This window comes from Anomaloglossus baeobatrachus, chromosome 1, assembly GCF_048569485.1.
Source record: "Anomaloglossus baeobatrachus isolate aAnoBae1 chromosome 1, aAnoBae1.hap1, whole genome shotgun sequence".
NCBI classification, from domain to species: Eukaryota; Metazoa; Chordata; class Amphibia; order Anura; family Aromobatidae; genus Anomaloglossus; species Anomaloglossus baeobatrachus.
In genome coordinates, this window is record NC_134353.1 from 874547975 (window position 1) to 874567212 (window position 19238).

Sequence of the window (19238 nt, forward strand, 5' to 3'; positions counted from 1 at the left end):
ATGTAAATTAATTATTTAGAAATCATACAATGTGATTTTCTGATTTTTTTTTTTATTCTGAGTGTTTTGAAAAAAAGCCTGGTGGGAATAAAGAAGGTGCATGTCATTTCTGTTAAGGGGCTCGTAATGAAATCTACCCCAAACTATGCACCAAAGACTGAAAAAAATCTCTTCCAAAATATACTTCAAAAATTCTTTAAAACCACTTAAAAAAAAACAAAAAACTCCTCAAACAATGCGGTGTTTCCTGAAGCCGTTTCCATAAGAAAACTTCTCATTTTTGACTGCCTAAAAAAAACAAAAAAAAACAAACAATTGAACACCAACACGATTTAAGAACTGCTGTTTCCTTAGATTCAGTTTTCAAAGAGTGTCAGTAACACGATGGGGATTAATCTATAAAATGATGTTGAAAAAAGTGGAGATTCCCTCAGCAACCAATTCCAAGACTTTCTCGAGACCGAATTTAAAACTCCAGATAAAAACAATAAGTAGATCTGTTACCTGAAACATGTACAATCACAGAAGTAATAGACAATGGCTGCAGGTGCACAGCCGAATCTGCTCATCCGCACTTTTGGTATAAACACCGGGGACTCCTAAATGTGCATCTTTTACAATCAGTAATGTTCTCAGAGTCACAGAGAAACATATCTAAACATTATATTACAAAACCATCTTCTTTACTCCCTATAGGATTTTTACGCTTGCTGTACACAATTTGCTTTTCATATTGCTCTATGCTGTTTACCATAGTGCTTGCATCTGAACTTACTAAAATTGTATAAAACACGTGTATTTGATATTCATATATTCTAATTTTTATATGGAAGATATTATATAACTCTGTTCACTTCTGCATTGTGAGGGGAGCAGGGCTGATCTTGTCACATCTACAGATAGCACCTGTCCTATTCATTACTCCTATCCGATGTCTTTACATACACACACACATTATATATTATATATATATATATATATATATATATATATATATATATATATATTTTTTTTTTTTTTTATTTTTTTCTCATTCTATTGAGTTCAGTTTCATTAACAGTTGGGTTACACCCGCCCCCATTGTATGTGCGGCACGTTCAATTTGTTGACCATGTCGCACAAACGATTAAATCCCGTCACACGTACTTACCTGTCCATATGACCTCGATGTGGGCGGCGAACAACCACTTCCTGGAGTGGGAGGGACGCTCGGCGTCACAGCGACGTCACACGACAGGCGGCCAATAGAAGCGGAGGGGCGGAGATGAGCGGGACGTAAACAGCCCGCCCACCTCCTTCCTTCCGCATTGCAGGCTGGAGGCAGGTAAGATGTGTTCATCGTTCCCGGGGTGTCACACACTGCAATGTGTGGTGCAACGGGAACATTGAACAACCGGACGTTCAATTTTTAGTAATTGAACGACGTGTATGCGATCAACGTTTTTTCGTTCAATCGCACGTAGGTTTCACACACTACAATATCACTAACTATGCTGGATTTGCGTCACTTACGACATGACCCCGCCGACACATCGTTAGATATATTGTAGCCTGTAAAGCGGGCTTAAGGCTATGTGCGCACGTTGCGTAAATTCATGCAGTTACGCTGCGCTTTGTAGCGCAGCGTAACTGCATACGTCCTGCGTCCCCTGCACAGTCTATGGAGATTGTGCAGGGGCCGTGCGCACGTGGCGTTTTAGAGCGCAGCGCTTCGGCTACTGCCGAAGCGCTGCGTTCTAAGAAGTGACATGTCACTTCTTTCCTGCGCTTTGCAGGCAGCTCCTGCTCTGTCTATGGGAGGAGCTGCAGGCAGAGCGCATGGAATCGGCTTTTTTTTTTTCACTACGGACATTTCTGCAGCGATTTAAAGCGCACATGTGCTCTTCAGATCGCTGCAGAAATTTCTGCAGTGAATGTACGCAACGTGCGCACATAGCCTAAGTCTCACTTTTTCACTGTCTGTGTGATCTTGCTTGCGTCTTCAATAATTAAAAATATTTATATATTTATAATTCTTGGGTACTTAACCTTTAAATTAACTCATGATTATGAACATAGTCAGGTTGTAGTAATTAGGTCTTGGTCTGGTGACTCTGGTCAGACTTGATGCATAGTTAATATGGACCTACTGTATGTGTTCTTTTGTGTCTAACCATGTGAACATAGCCTAAAGGGTAAAACGCACAATAAAATGGATATGCTTGTGCTTTAAAATCTCCACCAAGGGTCAGACATTTTCTGAAGTGCAGATGAGATGTTGTTAAGCTGCTACTGTAAGATGCTGAGGATATTCTGCCCACAAATCCAGATGGAAAAAAATCAGAAAATATCTAATGTTTTGAAAAGTCAGAAAAAAATGGTAGATTCTGGTTGCTTGCTGGCATCTGTCCATATTCCCACTGATTAATCAGCAATTTAATAGATATTTTCATTTCCATTTGCCTCAAATGATAAACATTATGGACCCTTCCATCACAATTCTGGACTTAATTAGGCTCCTAGTGAAGAGACGATATAATATTATTATTACCGCAGGAAACCAATAGGAATAGCGCGTAGGGGCAGATGAAAGTTATGTAGAACTTTACCGAATAACTTTCATGAAGAGTAAGAAGTAATTATGGAAATGTCCTCTATGATTTATTATACCTCTGCAAGGAAAGCAAAAGAGGCTGCCATGATTAAAATATGAGCATAATTAATGCTGACTTTCAACGCGCTTTTCTACAAAGCCCAATTAGAAAAAAAACTGCAAATACCAAAGTTTAAAAATCTGGTAAACCATGGCGGAATCACAAACAAAGCGGGAAGCAGTGGGATTTCCTCTAGAGTTCATACACTAATAACAGGCTAACCCCCGAAAATGCTTTATACGGCCTAGTCCATTGTTACTTCCTTTAATGCGAATATGTCAGCAGGGTTTTGCTATGTAAGCTCAAGCCAGCATGCTGCAAGGGTTAACACAGAAAATTCAGGGATGCCTGTATTGTCACAGAAATAAACTTTTGTTTATTTGCTATTTTTATTTAAGCAGCAGGACCCTTATCATTCAGAACTAGAAACTCACAACAAACCAGTGTAACACGCCCCCTGCTGCGACTGACAAATCACTGTCAATGTAGAATTTCTATAGAGAGCCTGGTGTGGGCAAGGACAGCACTCTGGACTCTGCTACATGACGAAAACTAAAAATTCTGATTGTCTCAGAACAGCTGCACCCAGTAATCTAAGTGATACATTGTTGGATTCAGAATCCCTTTGCCTACATCATGCTGATGTCAGATGAGGTAGCAAAAACCTGCTGATGGATTCCCTTTACATGGAGTTTTCTGCCCTAGAGGGAAATGACGACATCCCGACCCCTCAGTGACCTAACTGCCGAGACTCCTGAAAGGCTGTAGGGTTAGATGACTGGTGGTTGGGACGTCATTGCTTCCAATCCTCAGGAGGCTGCTACAGCGGCAATACTGAAGTAGGGTGCAAAATATGGTGGTACATATGGATTTTAATTTTCTTTTTAAAGGCTTCCCCCTATACAAGTGTACAGGAGAGGACCCCTTTAAGTTATATTTTGTTAGTCACTTAGTTAGGGGCTTGTCTTATCTGTAAAATGATGCAGTCAGAGTCTGGTCTCTATGTAAATAATAAAGGCACAGTACTGCCTCATTTCGCTCTCTAAAGGTCCAGTCACACTAAGCAACTTACCAGCGATCCCAACAACGATAGGGATCGCTGGTAAGTTGCTAGGAGGTTGCTGGTGAGATGTCACACTGCGACGCTCCAGCGATCCCACCAGCAACCTGACCTGGCAGGGATCGCTGGAGCGTCGCTACACGAGTTGCTGGTGAGCTCACCAGCAACCAGTGACCAGCCCCCAGCGCCGCGTGGAAGATGCTGCGCTTGGTAACTAAGGTAAATATCGGGTAACCAACCCGATATTTACCTTGGTTACCAGCGCACGCAGCTACACGTGCAGAGAGCAGGGAGCAGCGCACACTGAGCGCTGGCTCCCTGCTCTCCTAGTTACAGCACACATCGGGTTAATTACCCGATGTGTACTGCAGCTACATGTGCACAGAGCAGGGAGCAGCGCACAATGCTTAGCGCTGGCTCCCTGCTCTCCTAGTTACAGGACACATCGGGTTAATTAACCCGATGTGTCCTGCAGCTACATGTGCACAGAGCAGGAGCCGGCACTGACAGTGAGAGCGGCTGAGGCTGGTAACAAAGGTAAATATCGGGTAACGAAGGACAGGGCTTCTTGGTTACCCGATGTTTACTGTGGTTACCAGCCTCCGCAGAAGCCGGCTCCTGCTGCCTACACATTTAGTTGTTGCTGTCTCGCTGTCACACACAGCGATCTGTGCTTCACAGCGGGACAGCAACAACTAAAAAATGGCCCAGGACATTCAGCAACAACCAACGACCTCACAGCAGGGGCCAGGTTGTTGCTGGATGTCACACACAGCAACATCGCTAGCAACGTCACAAAAGTTGTTCGTTAGCAGCGATGTTGCTAGCGATGTTGCTTAGTGTGACGGGGCCTTAAGTATAGGTGTAGAACGGCAATTCTGGCTATCACTGTAAATATATGCAGAGCTAGCCCTAACGCCTTCTCTTTACTAGATTGATTTATGTACAGACAGTATTGCCTCAGCCTCTCCCTGCAAATATAGGCAAGTATCGTACTAGCCTGTAAATATAGGCAGATAGGACTGCCCGGTCTCTGTAAATGTAGGCACAGATAGTACTGCCTCTCTGTCCTTACTTCTAAATAATGTAGAGATTGACAATGAAAGGCAGGGGCCTCATTATACCTTTCTGTACTACCTGGAAATGATGTATAAACAGAGTATATTACCTACTGGTATTCATGTAGGTGCAGAATCTATTGCCTCCGCCTCGTTCTGTAAATATAGGCTCGGACAATACTGCCTGTCCGTAAATATAAGCAAATAGGACTGCCCTAGTCTCTGTAAATGTAGACGCAGATAGTACTGCATCCCTTGTAAATAATGTACAGATGGGCAAGGAGAGGCAGGTGCCTCATTATATTTTTCTTTATTATCTGGAAATGATGTAGGAACAGAGTATTACCTACCTGTAATGATGCAGGTACAGACTGTATTGCCTCTGTCTCTCCCTGTAAAAATAGGCTTGCACAGTACTGCCCCTCTACAAATATAGGCAAATAGGACTGTTGAAGTCTCTGAAAATGGAGGCACAGATAGTACTGCATCCCTGTCTTTCCATGTAAATAATGTACAGAGACAAGGAGAGACAGGAGTCTCTTTATACCTTTCTCTACTACCTGGAAATATTAGCTACACGTAATGATGTAAGTACATAATGTATTACCTCCGTCCTTGTCTGTAAATATAGGCTTGGACAGTACCGCCGTCTGTACATACAGAGGGGACTGCCCCAATCCTTGTAAATGCAGGCACAGAGTGTTACACATCTATAATGATGTAGGTAACAGACAGTATTGCCTCCCTGTCTGTCCCTGTAAATTTAGGGACCAGTGAGTACAGTCCTATCTCTCTACACACTTAAAACACAGATTGTAATGCCCCTGTAGATATAGGCATAGATAGTACTGCCTTCCCGCCTCTCCCTATATTGCAGCAGGCACATGACAGGCTCACAAACATAGTATTTTTGGGGGTTGTCTTCAATTTTGGGCTATAAATTGTAGCAATGATCTGAGAAGAACAATGATCTTCCTTTCCATGTGCATATTACATAACAATGTATGCCTTTATTTACAGTTACATATTTTCATAAGACCAGTAAAAACTTTCCTGATTATCCTAAGAACTTTCTTTCCTTGAATATTTTACCACCGCGGCAGATGATGAAGTGGATATTGCCATCGCGAGGACACGTAAGGAGATGGATGGGGAAGAGAAATATAAAGTTCGGCCTTCACAGTGAAAGTTCTAAAAGTTGTTGTAAAGAAAGGCTGAGACATCGCAACGCTGAGGTCCTGAATCAAATCTGACCACGCAGATCAGCTGGACGGAGTGTGGGAGAAGACCCACATAAACATGGAGAGAATATACAAAGTCCAAAAACATTCAGATAGTTAAATGGCTTCTTATGAATCTCATTATGGTGCCTATGAAGGTACAGTATGGGATATTAGACATTCCATAATGGTCTTCTAGTGATTCGGCAGGGAGCCCCCATTCTGGCGTTGGCATCTAAGTCGACGGCCGTCTGTCTCCGCTCACATCCATGGGGGTCCTGCACGCAGACAAGCCCTTCATTCTCCTCCCCAATGAGATGTGGCAGTGACCTCACCAGATGGGACAGGGGTCGAGGACCCCTCATTTTTTTATTTTTAATATCATTACATTTATTCGGAACCTCACCTCAATTGTTGGAGGGTCTTTCCTTTTTCCTCTGATCCAAGCTACAATAGAGAAGAGAAAAGGGACTTTAGCCAGAAATAAAATAGAAGGATTTCGATAATTTCAGACATGAAAGCTGAAACAACATCAAGCTTCAAGAACAATCAAAAGAATTCTAAAAAGATCCCGACGCTTCAGACTTCTGCTGATAGGATGCTAATGAATTTTTTAGTATTGTTAAAAATATGTTTATGCCGGAGATATTCCCTGATGTCTGAATGAACCTCTAAAAGCTCCCATTACCTGCCTGTTATTTACTTGTGTGCTTTCAGACTGCAGTCTAAATCACACATAGGGAATAAATCAATCCCTGCACTATGCTGTGGATACAAACCAAAGTGCTGAAAATGACTGAATACTATCAATAATATCAGTAACGCATCAATTAAGAAGGGCTATATATACCCCACCTGGTCATCTCGGATCTTTTCATAAGGGCAATATGGACTATACAGCTTCTAGTTCTTGTTTGTTGGACCAGTTGTAGCCTTCAGATTATCCAGACCTGAAAGTAACTTTTCATTTTTATTTGACATTCTTGATTAATAAAAGTCTTGATACCTGCAGCCACTACTATAGGGATCCAACATCAGGTTTCCCCTTCTTAAGTTACCGCAACCGGATTGTTAATAGTCTAAAGAGTTTTCTGATTGTTTCTTTATTTCACCTGATCAGTCCCTTCAAGGTTATCAGAATAACGTGGAGGTCCTGGGAGAGGACCATACTCTGTGCCACCTGCTATAATCACAATCTAAAATACTTTAGTATCTGGTTCAAGGAGGGTTGGAGGAACATTCACACTGATCTGGCCTTGAACCATCAATAGTTCATGCATAATTTGGAGGTGTGCTTTCGGTCATTGTCCTGTTGTAGGATGAAATTGGCTCCAATCAAGCGCTGTCCACAGGGTAATGCATTGCAAAATAGAGTGATAGCCTTGCTTATTCAAAATCCCTTTTACCTTGTACAAATCTCCCACTTTACCAGCACCAAAGCAACCCCAGACCATCACATTACCTCCACCATGCTTGACAGATGGCGTCAGGCACTCTTTCAGCATCTTTTCAGTAGTTCTGTGTCTCACAAACGTTCTTCTGTGTGATCCAAATATCTCAAACTTCGATTCGTCTGTCCATAACACTTTTTTCAATCTTCTTCTGTCCAATGTCCGTGTTCCTTTGCTCATATTAATCTTTTCCTTTTATTAGCGAGTCTCAGATATGGCTTTTTCTTTGCCACCCTGCCCTGACGGCCAGCATCCTGGAGTTGCCTATTCACTGTAGACATTGACACTGGCGTTTTGCGGGTACTATTTAATGAAGCTGCCAGTTGAGGACCTGTGAGGCGTCGATTTCTCAAACTAGAGACTCTAATGTACTTGTCTTGTTGCTCAGTTGTTCTTCAGCGGGGCCTCCCACTTCTCTTTCTACTCTGGTTAGAGCCTGTTTGTAGGAAATCTTCAGTTTCTTGGCAATTTCTTGCATGGAATATCCTTCATTTCTAAGAACAAGAATAGACTGTCGAGTTTCACATGAAAGTTCTGTTTTCTGGCCATTTTGAGAGTTTAATGAAACCAACAAATGTAATGCTCCAAATTCTCAACTAGCGCAAAGGAAGGTCAGTTTTATAGCTTCTCTAATCAGCAAAACTGTTTTCAGCTGTGCTAACATACTTGCACAAGTGTTTTCAAGGGATTTCTAAACATCCATTAGCCTTCTAACACAGTTAGCAAACACAATGTTACATTACAACACTAGAGTGGTGGTTGTTGGAAATGTGCCTCTATACACCTATGTAGATATTGCATTCAAAACCAGACGTTTGCAGGTAGAATAGTCATTTACCACATTAATAATGTATAAAGTCTATTTGTTTAATTTAGTGTTAGCTAAAAAAATGCGCTTTTCTTTCAAAAATAAGGAAATATCTAAGTGACCCTAAACTTTAAATAAAGAGTAAAACAGAAAAATAAAGAGAAAGTTTGTGTCACCATAATCCTACTAAGGTTGTTGTCACACTTGCGAGTGACTCGCACGAGAATCGAGTTGCATCACCGCACACGGCCTGCCGCTCCCTCCGGAAAGCATGCAGCAGCATGCATTTCTCTGCAGCGGCGTGCTCCTGTTCAGAGAGTAGCAAGCTGTGCCCGTTGATGCGACGCGAGTCACTCGCAAGTGGGACACTGGTCTAATACACAGAACCACGTTTCCAGATCAGTTATTCCACAGGCAATATTGTAAAAACAAAACTAAAAAAACTAAGGCATTGCTGTTTAGTCTTCAATTTTGTCCCACTTGGATTTTATTTTTTTCACATTTTCAACAAATTATATATTAATGTGAAAAATATAGTTTCAAAACGACAACTTGTCCGGCAAAAACAAGCTCTCATATCGCTATATAGATTGCAAAATAAAAGTTATGGCTCTTGAAAGGCAGAGAGGAAAAAAATGAAAGGGACAAAGGAAACAAAAAATGGCCTCTAGAGGTGGTAAGAATCTATTCGCACATCCCATTTACTCAGCCATGAGTGTGGTCTGAGCGGGAGGAAGGCCTTTTACCTGACAGTATTCGCGGCTTTTCTTTTGATTAGCTGGCCTGGCACATGCGACGTTGGCCCAGACCATCTAACCAAAAGAAAAGCTGTGGATACCGGCAGATAAGAGGCCAACCTCCCACTCCCCTGGAACAGACCACTGTTGTTGACGATGGAACGGGATGTACAAATCGATTCCCACCAACTCAAATGGCCATGAGGTGAACAGTAGACTCACAGGTTGAGAATTATATTTTATATATTTTATTGTTCATTAATATCGTTTTTGCATTTTTTGCTTGGATCTCAATCTGTCACAAAGCAAGGTATAATGAACCACGACACAGCTGTGCAAAGTCCACCGTCCACGTTTTTCTGCTCCACGACAGAGAAAATAATTGATCAGTTACACGACTTTGGCAGGAGACTCGAAAGCAGCAAAATGTCAGACAATAAAATTAACTCTCTGGTTAATATGAAGCAGCACTGGAGTAGACTCCTCGCAGTTCAAGGTACGAGGAAAGTTCAGACTATGTTCTCAATAGCATAACCTTTCCAACAAAGAGCAACTGTGCCATAAATTGGCATTAGAAAGGCCACCGCTTATGAGTCTAAATGAATTGTGCAGTTTGTCAACCTGATTAATGGCAAAATCACATACTTTTCATGTGCGGTTGGTAAAGGCAGTTCAACAGAAATGGTTAAGTATCTCACAAAGGTCAAGGTTGCATTCATTTGCGTAATGCATTTTTAACCCTTCATTTTTCTGTCTGATGTGAAATGTACGTTGAGATATTGTAACTTGGTGCCGAGGTTAGAAATGGCCGACTATATTGTCTGCAGATGTTCTAAGCCACTAATCAGTAGTGCCCACACCAGATAGAGCATTGAGAGGGTGAAAACTGCTCACTTTTAAGGCCTCTTTCACATGTTCGTGCAAAACACTGACGCTTTGCACGGACTGTGTTGAAGGTGCGTATGGCCCTCCGTGTGCTGTGATTTTGGCACACGCGTGTTCTCCGTGTGCAATCACAGATAGCACATGGAGAGCAGGAACTTTTTACTCACCTGTCCCTGGTGCAGCTATACCTGGAACTGCTGTCCCCGGTGCTGCTGCTATCTCCAGGTTTGTGGTGCAGTGAATGAGCATAATGAGCAGGCCTGGACAGCAGCGCCAAACACAGCAACGCTGGAGACAGGTGAGTATAGAAAATCATTTTATTTCAAAACCACGTGTTTTCTCCGATACGGGTCACACTGATGTCACATGGATCACATCAGTGTGTGGTTTGTGTGGCATCAGTGCTGCCGAAGAAAAACGGACACATCGCTCCACACAGAAACAGGTCGTGAGAAAACACAGATATGTGCGCAGACCCATTCATTGCAATGGGTCTGCGTATATCCATGTCTCTGGTTTGTAAGAAAACGGACGTCATACGTACTGAAATCACGGACGTGCTCAGGGGGCCTAACACAATTGTGACATATACAGTGTTTTTGTATATAATAAAGTGTGTGTGTGTGTGTATATATATATATACATATACATATACATATACATATACACACACACACACACACACACACACACACACACACTGTATGTATATATACAGTGGCATGTAAACGTTTGGGCACCCCTGGTCAAAATTAGTGTTATTGTGAACAGTTAAGCAAGTTGAAGATGAAATGATCTCTAAATGGCATAAAGTTAAAGATCACACATTTCCTTTGCATTTTAAAAGAAAAAATGTATTTTCATCTTTTACATTTTAAAAATTACAAAAAAGGAAAATGGGCCGTTGCAAAAGTTTGGGCACCCTTGGAGATTTGTGTGCTCAGATAACTTTGACTAAGATTTCAGACCTTATTTAGCCTGTTAGGGTTATTGCTTGTTCACTATCATCATTAGGAAATGCCAGGTGATGCAAATTTCATAGCTTTATAAAAACCAAGCCTCCTTTAACCTTGTGCCAAAAAAACAGCAGCCATGGCTTCTTCTAAGCAGCTGCCTAGCACTCTGAAAATGAAAATGGTGGAGGCCTATAAAGCAGGAGAGGGCTATAAGAAGATAGCAAAGTGTTTTCTAGTTGCCCTTTCCTCAGTTTGAAATGTAATTAAGAAACGTCAGTTACGAGGAAGAGTATCGGTCAAGATAAGGTCTGGAAAACCAAGCAAAATTTCTGTGAGAGCTACTCGTAGGATTGCTAGAGAGGCAAATCAGAACCCCTGATTGACTGCAAAAGACCTTCAGGAAGATTTAGCAGACTCTGGAGTTGTGGTAAATTGTTCTACTGTTCAGAGACATCTGCACAAATATGGACTTCATGGAAGAGTCATCAGAAGAAAACCTCTCCTCCATTTTTACCATAAAATTCAGCGTCAGAAGTATGCAAAAGACAATCAAAAGAAGATGATGTATTTTGGAAACAAGTCCTGTGAAGTGATGAGGTTAAAAAAGAAATCTTTGGCCACAATGATTGATGTGGAGAAAAAAGGACACAGAATTTCAAGAAAAGAGTATCTCATCAACCATTAACCATGGGGGTGGATCAATCATGTGGTGGGGTTCTGCTGCAGCCAATGGCATGGAGAACATTTTACGGGTAGAAGAAAGAATGGATTCAATGAAATTTCAACTAATTCTTGATGCAAACATAACGCTATATGTAAAAAAAGCTGAAGTTGAAAAGAGGAGGACTTCCATAAATGGATACTATCCTAAACACATGTGAAAATCCACAATAGACAACTTCAAAAGGTGCAAGCTGAAGGTTTTACAATGGCCCCCTGATCTGAACATCATTGAAAATCTGTGGCTAAACCTCAAAAGAGCAGTGTATGCAAGACGACTCAGGAATCTCACAGAACTGGAAGACTTTTCCAAGTAAGAATGGATGAAAAGAATTCAAACACCCTTGGTTGGCTACAAAAAGCGTTTATAAGCTATGATACATGCCAAAGGTACTAGGTACTAACTGTGTAGGGTGCCCGAACTTTTGAATCGACCCATTTTCCAGTTTTGCTAATTTAAAAAATGCAAAACATGAATATATTATATATATTCCCCCAAAATACAAAGGAAAGGTGTCATCATTAACTTCATGCCTTTCAGAGATCATTTCATCTTCAACATGCTTAGCTGTTCACAATAATTTTGACTAGGGGAGCCCAAACCTCTTCATGCCACCATATATATATATATATATATATATATATATATATATATATACGGCACATACAGACTATACCTAAATGTAGACGATGGTAACGACATGAATAATTTACATATACAATAGTAAAAATGATTATGTGCAGAGTAGTCTTTCATTACCGCTTGCTAAAATAAAGATGTGGAGACCCCTCCGCTATATGGCAGGCTACCGGCTTAAATAAAACCCCAGACTCATTAAGTTATCTTTTTTTATTCTCTGGACGCTTGAATACGAATTAAATAAGATAAATTGTCTCCGTTCTCGGCGTGGTAATGGAGGTTATGAAATTCCAAGCAGATTAACGCTTCTCTAATTCCTTCCCGCTTCACTTGACACACACTTTACCAGACAGAGACTTCTCCTTCTAGGAATAGCTCCGATAAAACAAGGAGATGAAAACGACAGAACGAGACGGTGGCGGCAGGAAAGAGCAAACTCCTATAGCCTAAATTCTGTGAAAATTCATGATAGCAAAGTATGTGAACCCAGAAATCTACGTATATGTATTTGCCCAAACATCTATGCAGATACCTATGTCCGGCTTAAATCGTCTATGTAGACCCCCTTTTACCCATTGCCACCATGCAGGTGTGCGGGGATTAGATCTTTCAGACTATAGGGCTCATGCCAGGTCTAGGACCACGTAGAGGTTAATTTGCTGATAGTATAAAGGATATTGATTAATGGTTTATTATTAGGATAGGTTACTAATATTAGAAATGTAGGGGTGAAGCTCCAAGCATCCCCCACAATGAGCTGATCTCAGGGGTCCCAGCTTTCTGGTGAGAGCCACATCCCCTCCCCTAGTTTACCAAGCACAGCTTTGTGTTCCTAGTGTTACAAATGACTGCAGCTTTATTCCATACTCTAGAAAAGGACTGACCTGTAATATCAGGTACAGGTGTTGATAAAATGCATAGTAAACTGTGAAGGGGTGCAGACCATTCAAATAGCCGATTGGAGTTGGACCCATACAATCTGTCTGGCAGTAAGGAGTTACGTCACAAGATCTCAACACAAGTCTATGAGAGCCAGAATGAAGCTCTCATAGACTTGTATTGAGTTGTGACCTCCGGTACGCTCCATGAACCACTGGAACAACCGGCAAGTCCAAAATCACCAGAGAGCGTCGGTGATAAAAGATGATGCCACGGGAGGGTGAATATAAGACGGGGGCAGGGGACTAAGATTTAAAGTGCTACTCCAGTGGTGCAATAACAAAAAAAACCAAAAACACTGCAGTGGTCCATATCTCTGCAACACCGAAGTGAAATAATAAAAAGGATTTAACTTTGTAGTTATTATTACAGCTTGAAAAATTTGGTGAAATGTCTTCTTTAATGTCAACATCTCTTGCATCAGCGATCTGTAATATGTTCTTTCTGATAAAAGATTTAGATAGTTTTTCTTCCCTGCGCTAACCAGACATTGCAGGGACAGTTCACAGTGCGGTCATTCAACGGTGGTACGGCCCCCTCTAATCATGGACGCTACACACTTATTAAAAATGTCATTCGCAGCTCAACCTTTCATTGCCGAATCAGGAGAAATGTCACCCAGGCTCGGACCAAAGGAGGAACAGTTATGGAAACTGCCACAACTGGCTGATTCCTCCGCCCTTTCTCCCCTCCGCCTCCCCTTGGCCGAAACCTGGACGGAGCAATTCCCGTGTCAGCCACAAAAGTCTTAAGATTAGTAATTTCCTAAAAGGGCTAAACCAGAGAGTCCTGGTACAAATCGGGCACTCTGGTTTTGGACAATAGGCAGAACATATTTTTAACATGCATTAAATTAAGAAAAATATGGTACCTCTTTTTTTTTTCCACTGCCATGTGAATCTATCAGCAGAATGCAAACTGCTAAAAATTCTGCAACACAGTTATAGGATTATTCTTAGCAAATTATCACCTGTCCCCTGGGAGTGATAACTGGCTACTTGCTGGGGTTCAAACCACTGAGACCCCCAGAAAATGGGGCTGAATTAGAATGGAGCCATTACTGTGTATTATCTATAACCAAATACAGCTCTGGGCTATCTCTGGCAGCTTCAGACAATTAATAGGGCATGTGCAGCCATCGCTCTTCAGTATGAGTAGGGGGTGTCATCAAATAGACCCCAGTCATCAGCAAGTTATCTAGCTATACTGTAGCCAGGTGATAACTAGAGTTGAGCAACAATATACGCAGGACCCTGGTCCAGAAACCAAACCTCCGACTTGTGGCATCCCCAGTGCTTCTGCTGGTTAAACCTATATATGGTCTATCAAAATAAGGATACGCAGTGCTTCCCAAATATAACGACAACCTACAAAACAAGGAAGCTGAAGCATTAGAGAATAACATTCATATGTATATCTAATAGACAAATATGATTAAAATAAACACAAGATTAAAAAAACAACAGCAGATTTAGGCGCAGATTTTCTGTACCAAAAATTGCATCTCTTGGCAGGAAAAACACAGCAAAAAACCCCGCAAATTTTACCACTTTTTTTTATACTTTTTTTTATATATAGGATAAATGCTGAAAAAAAAAAACTGCAGAAAGAATTGACATGCAGTTTTTTTCTGCATCAAATTCTGCAAGGAAAAAAAATCTGCAACGTGTGTACAGCACTTCAGGATTCTCAGACTTTGCTGGGATGGGTATTTCCTTGCAGATAGATTAAAATCTGCAAGAAAAAAAGCATCGAAAAACGAGAAAAAAACCCCGCAAGAACGAATTGGACTACACTGTGATATCAAGAATACAATAATTAAAAACAGTACCACAGTAATATACAGTTAGGTCCAGAAATATTTGGACAGTGACTGAATCTTCGTGATTTGGGCTCTACATACTAGCAATTTTTATTTAAAATGAAGTAACTGGGATACAATTGAAGTGGAGACTTTCAGGTTTAATTAAAAGGGGTTAAACAAAAATATCCTATGAAAAGTTTAGCAATTACAATAATTTCTCTACAAAGCCTCCTCATTTCAGGGGCTCAAAAGGAATTGGACAAATTTACTTTACCATAGAAAATTTTTTTTTGGCTGCCTGAAGTCTGGAAGCCATGGACGTCGCTAAACGTTGGGTTTCCTCCTTTATGATGCTTAACCAGCCTTTACTGCAGCTGACTTCAGTGGCTGCTTGTTTGTGGCTCTGTCTGATGTACGTTTTGTCTTAAGCATGTGAAATTCTACTCCATGGGGTTGAGATCTGATGATGACTCGGCCATTGCAGCATATTCCACTTCCTTGCCTGAAAAAACTCCTGTGTTGCTTTCGCAGTAAATTTTGAATTGTTGTCCATCTGTACGGTTAAGCACCATCCAATCACCCTTGCTGCATTTGGTGGAATTGAAGCAGAAAGAATCGCCCTGTACACTTCAGAATTCATCCGGCTGCTTCTGTTTTCAGTCACATCAACAATAAAAACTAGGGACCCAGTGCCATTGAAAGCCATGCCCGACCATCACACTGTCTCCACCATGTATTAGAGTGGCTGTGCTTTGGATCATGAGCTGTTCCAAGCCTTCTCCATACTTTCTTCATCCATTACTCTGTTACAGGATAATCTTCATTTCATCTGTCCATAGAATGCTTTTCGAGAACTGGGCATATTCTTTAGATGCTTTTTGACAAAGTGTAATCTGACCTTTCTATTTTTGAGGCTGATTGGTTTGCAGATTGTGGTGAACCCTTTGTATTCTCATGAAGTCTTCTCTTTACGGTAAACTTCGATACTGAAAGACCCACTTCCTAGAGAGTGTCTTCACTTAGGTGGATGTTGTGAAGGGGTTTTCCTTCACAAAAAAAGGATTCTGGAATTATCCACCACTATTATCTTCCTTGGACATCCTGGCCCCTTTGAGTTTCCATGCTTTCCAGTGTGCTAATTTTTATCCAGAATATACCAAACTCTTGATTTGGCCACCCCTAATATTATTGCTATTTTTCTGATGTATAGATTTTTTCAGCCCAATGATGGTCTGTTTTTCCTCCATTGAGAGCTCCTTTGATCACATGTTGTGGGTTCACATCAACAGCTTCCAAATGCAAATGTCACACCTTATGACATGCCAAAGTTAGAGGTGGGTGGAAGGTCCTTAAAGATGATTTCAGGGAATTAGGTTGTAAGCTTAAAGCATGGACCTCAAAGGTGGTATTTTCGGAAATACTACCTGTGCCACGAGCCACACTAGAGAGGCAAAGGGAGATCAGGGAGGTTAACAGGTGGCTCAGAAATTGGTGTAGGAAAGAGGGTTTTGGGTTCCTGGAGAATTGGGCCGACTTTTCAGTTGGCTACAGATTCTATGCTAGGGATGGGCTGCATCTTAATGGGGAGGGTGCAGCTCTGCTGGGGCAGAAAATGGCTAGAAGGTTGGAGGAGTGTTTAAACTAGGAATGGGGGGCGAGGGTATTCACTTTATAGAAGGGGAATGTAGTGCAGATAGTGACCAGGGCACAAGTAATGAAATTGGGGGTGGTACGGGGGGGGAAGGGTTAGGACAGTTAATACAGTAAGGAGGAATAGAGGTACAGAGTCATACGTAACGTGCATGTACACTAATGCCCGAAGCCTCACAAATAAGGTGGAGGAATTAAAATTAATATTGTTGGAAGAAAATTATGATATAGTGGGGATATCAGAGACATGGCTGGATGAGAGCTATGACTGGGCTGTTAATTTACAGGGTTATAGCCTATTCAGGAATGACCGTACAAATAAGCGAGGGGGAGGTGTGTGTCTATATGTAAAATCATTCTTAAAACCCATCCTGCGTGACAACATATGTGAGGGTACTGAGAATGTAGAGTCCCTATGGGTGGAGATAAGGGGGGGAGAATGAATAATAAAATACTGATAGGGGTGTGTTATACGACACCGAATATTATGGAAGAGGTAGAGAATCTCCTCATAAAGCAAATTGATAAAGCAGCGAGTCTCGGAGAGGTAATTATTATGGGGCACTTTAACTATCCTGATATAAATTGGGGAACAGAAACTTGCAGTTCCAGCAAAGGAAATAGATTTTTGATAACAATGAAAGATAATTACCTTTCACAAATGGTACAGGACCCCACAAGAGGGGGAGCACTACTAGACCTTGTACTAACCAATAGGCCAGACCTCATATCAAATATACAAGTTGGGGGTTACTTGGGGAATAGTGATCACAAAATAATAAGTTTTCATGTATTCTTTAGTAAGATGTCTAGTAGAGGGGCTACAAGGACACTAAACTTCAGGAAAGCAAATTTTAAACGGTTGAGAGATGATCTTAGTGCAATAAACTGGAATGATGTACTAAGTAATAAACGTACACAAAGCAAATGGGAGACTTTTATGAGCATCCTGAATAGGGCTTGTGCAGAAAATATACCCTATGGGAACAAACATGCTAGAAATAGGAAGAAACCCCTATGGCTAAATAGAGCTGTAAGGGAAGCAATAAAAGAAAAACAGAAAGCCTTAAAAGAATTAAAGAGGGTAGGTAGTGATGAGGCATTATATAATTATAGAAAATTAAATAAAATATGTAAAAAGCAAATTAAGTTAGCTAAGTTTGAGACAGAGAGACTCATTGCAAGAGAAAGTAAAAATAATCCTAAAATATTCTTTAACTACATAAACAGCAAAAAACTGAAAAGTGATAGTGTTGGCCCCCTTAAAAATAGTCTTGGTGAAATGGTGGAAGGGGATGAGGGTAAAGCCAACCTGCTGAATGAATTTGTTTCTACGGTTTTTATACAAGAAAATGCCATGGCAGATGACATGACCAGTGATGCCATAAATTCACCCTTGAATATTACCTGCTTAACCCAGCAGGAAGTACACCGCCGCCTCGAAATCACTAAGGTTGACAAATCTCCGGGCCCGGATGGCATACACCCCAGAGTACTACAGGAATTGAGTTCTGTGATAGATAGACCATTATTTTTAATCTTCTCAGATTCCTTAATAACAGGGTCGGTACCGCAGGACTGGCGCATAGCAAATGTGGTGCCAATATTCAAAAAGGGGACAAAAACTGAGCCGGGAAATTATAGGCCGGTAAGTTTAACCTCTACGGTTGGTAAAATCCTTGAGGGTTTCTTGAGAGATGCTATACTGGAGTATCTCAAGAAAAATAACCTTATGACAGAGTATCAACATGGGTTTATGAGGGATCGATCCTGTCAAACTAATTTGATCAGCTTCTATGAAGAGGTAAGTTCAAGCCTGGACCAGGGAAATGCAGTGAATGTTGTGTATATGGACTTTTCAAAAGCTTTTGATACAGTGCCACACAAAAGGTTGGTACATAAAATGAGAATAATGGGGATAGGGGAAAATATGTGTAACTGGGTTAAAAACTGTCTCAGTGATAGGAAACAAAGGGTGGTTATTAATGGTACGTACTCGGACTGGGTCTCAGTTCATAGTGGGCTACCACAGGGGTCAGTATTGGGCCCGCTTCTTTTCAACATATTTATAAATGACCTTGTTGGGGGCATGCGGAGTAGAATTTCAATATTTGCAGATGATACTAAACTCTGCAGGGTAATCAATACAGAGGAGGATAATTTTATATTACAGGGAGATTTATGTAAATTGGAGGATTGGGCTGAGAAGTGGCAATTGAAGTTTAATGTAGATAAATGTAAGGTCATGCACTTGGGTAGAGGAAATAACATTTATGATTATGTACTTAATTGTAGAACACTGGGTAAAACAGACACAGAAAAAGACTTGGGTGTATGGGTGGATGGTAAACTTCACTTTAGTGGACAGTGTCAGGCAACTGCTGCCAGGGCTAATAAAATAATGGGATGTATTAAAAGAGGTATAAGTGTTCATGAAAAAAATATAGTTCTACCTCTGTACAAGTCACTAGTGCGACCACACTTAGAATACTGTGTACAATTCTGGTCACCGATATATAAGAAGGACATAGCTGAACTGGAGAGGGTGCAGAGAAGAGCCACCAAGATTATTAGAGGAATGGGTGGGCTGCAATACCAAGACAGGTCATTAAACTTGGGGTTATTTAGTCTGGAAAAACGAAGGCTTAGGGGGGATCTAATCACAATGTATAAATAT

The 19238-nt window shown here is 41.1% G+C and overlaps 1 protein-coding gene across 1 annotated transcript in view; it reads right to left on the reverse strand.

Annotated features, from left to right (window-relative positions):
* NDUFAF2 (NADH:ubiquinone oxidoreductase complex assembly factor 2) overlaps positions 1 to 19238 on the reverse strand; it is a 115144-nt gene that overhangs the window by 18190 nt on the left and 77716 nt on the right. Inside the window, exon 3 of the mRNA XM_075342561.1 lies at positions 6378 to 6418. Within this exon, the coding sequence (XP_075198676.1) occupies positions 6378 to 6418 (41 nt within the window). The remainder of the gene's footprint in view (positions 1 to 6377; positions 6419 to 19238) is intronic.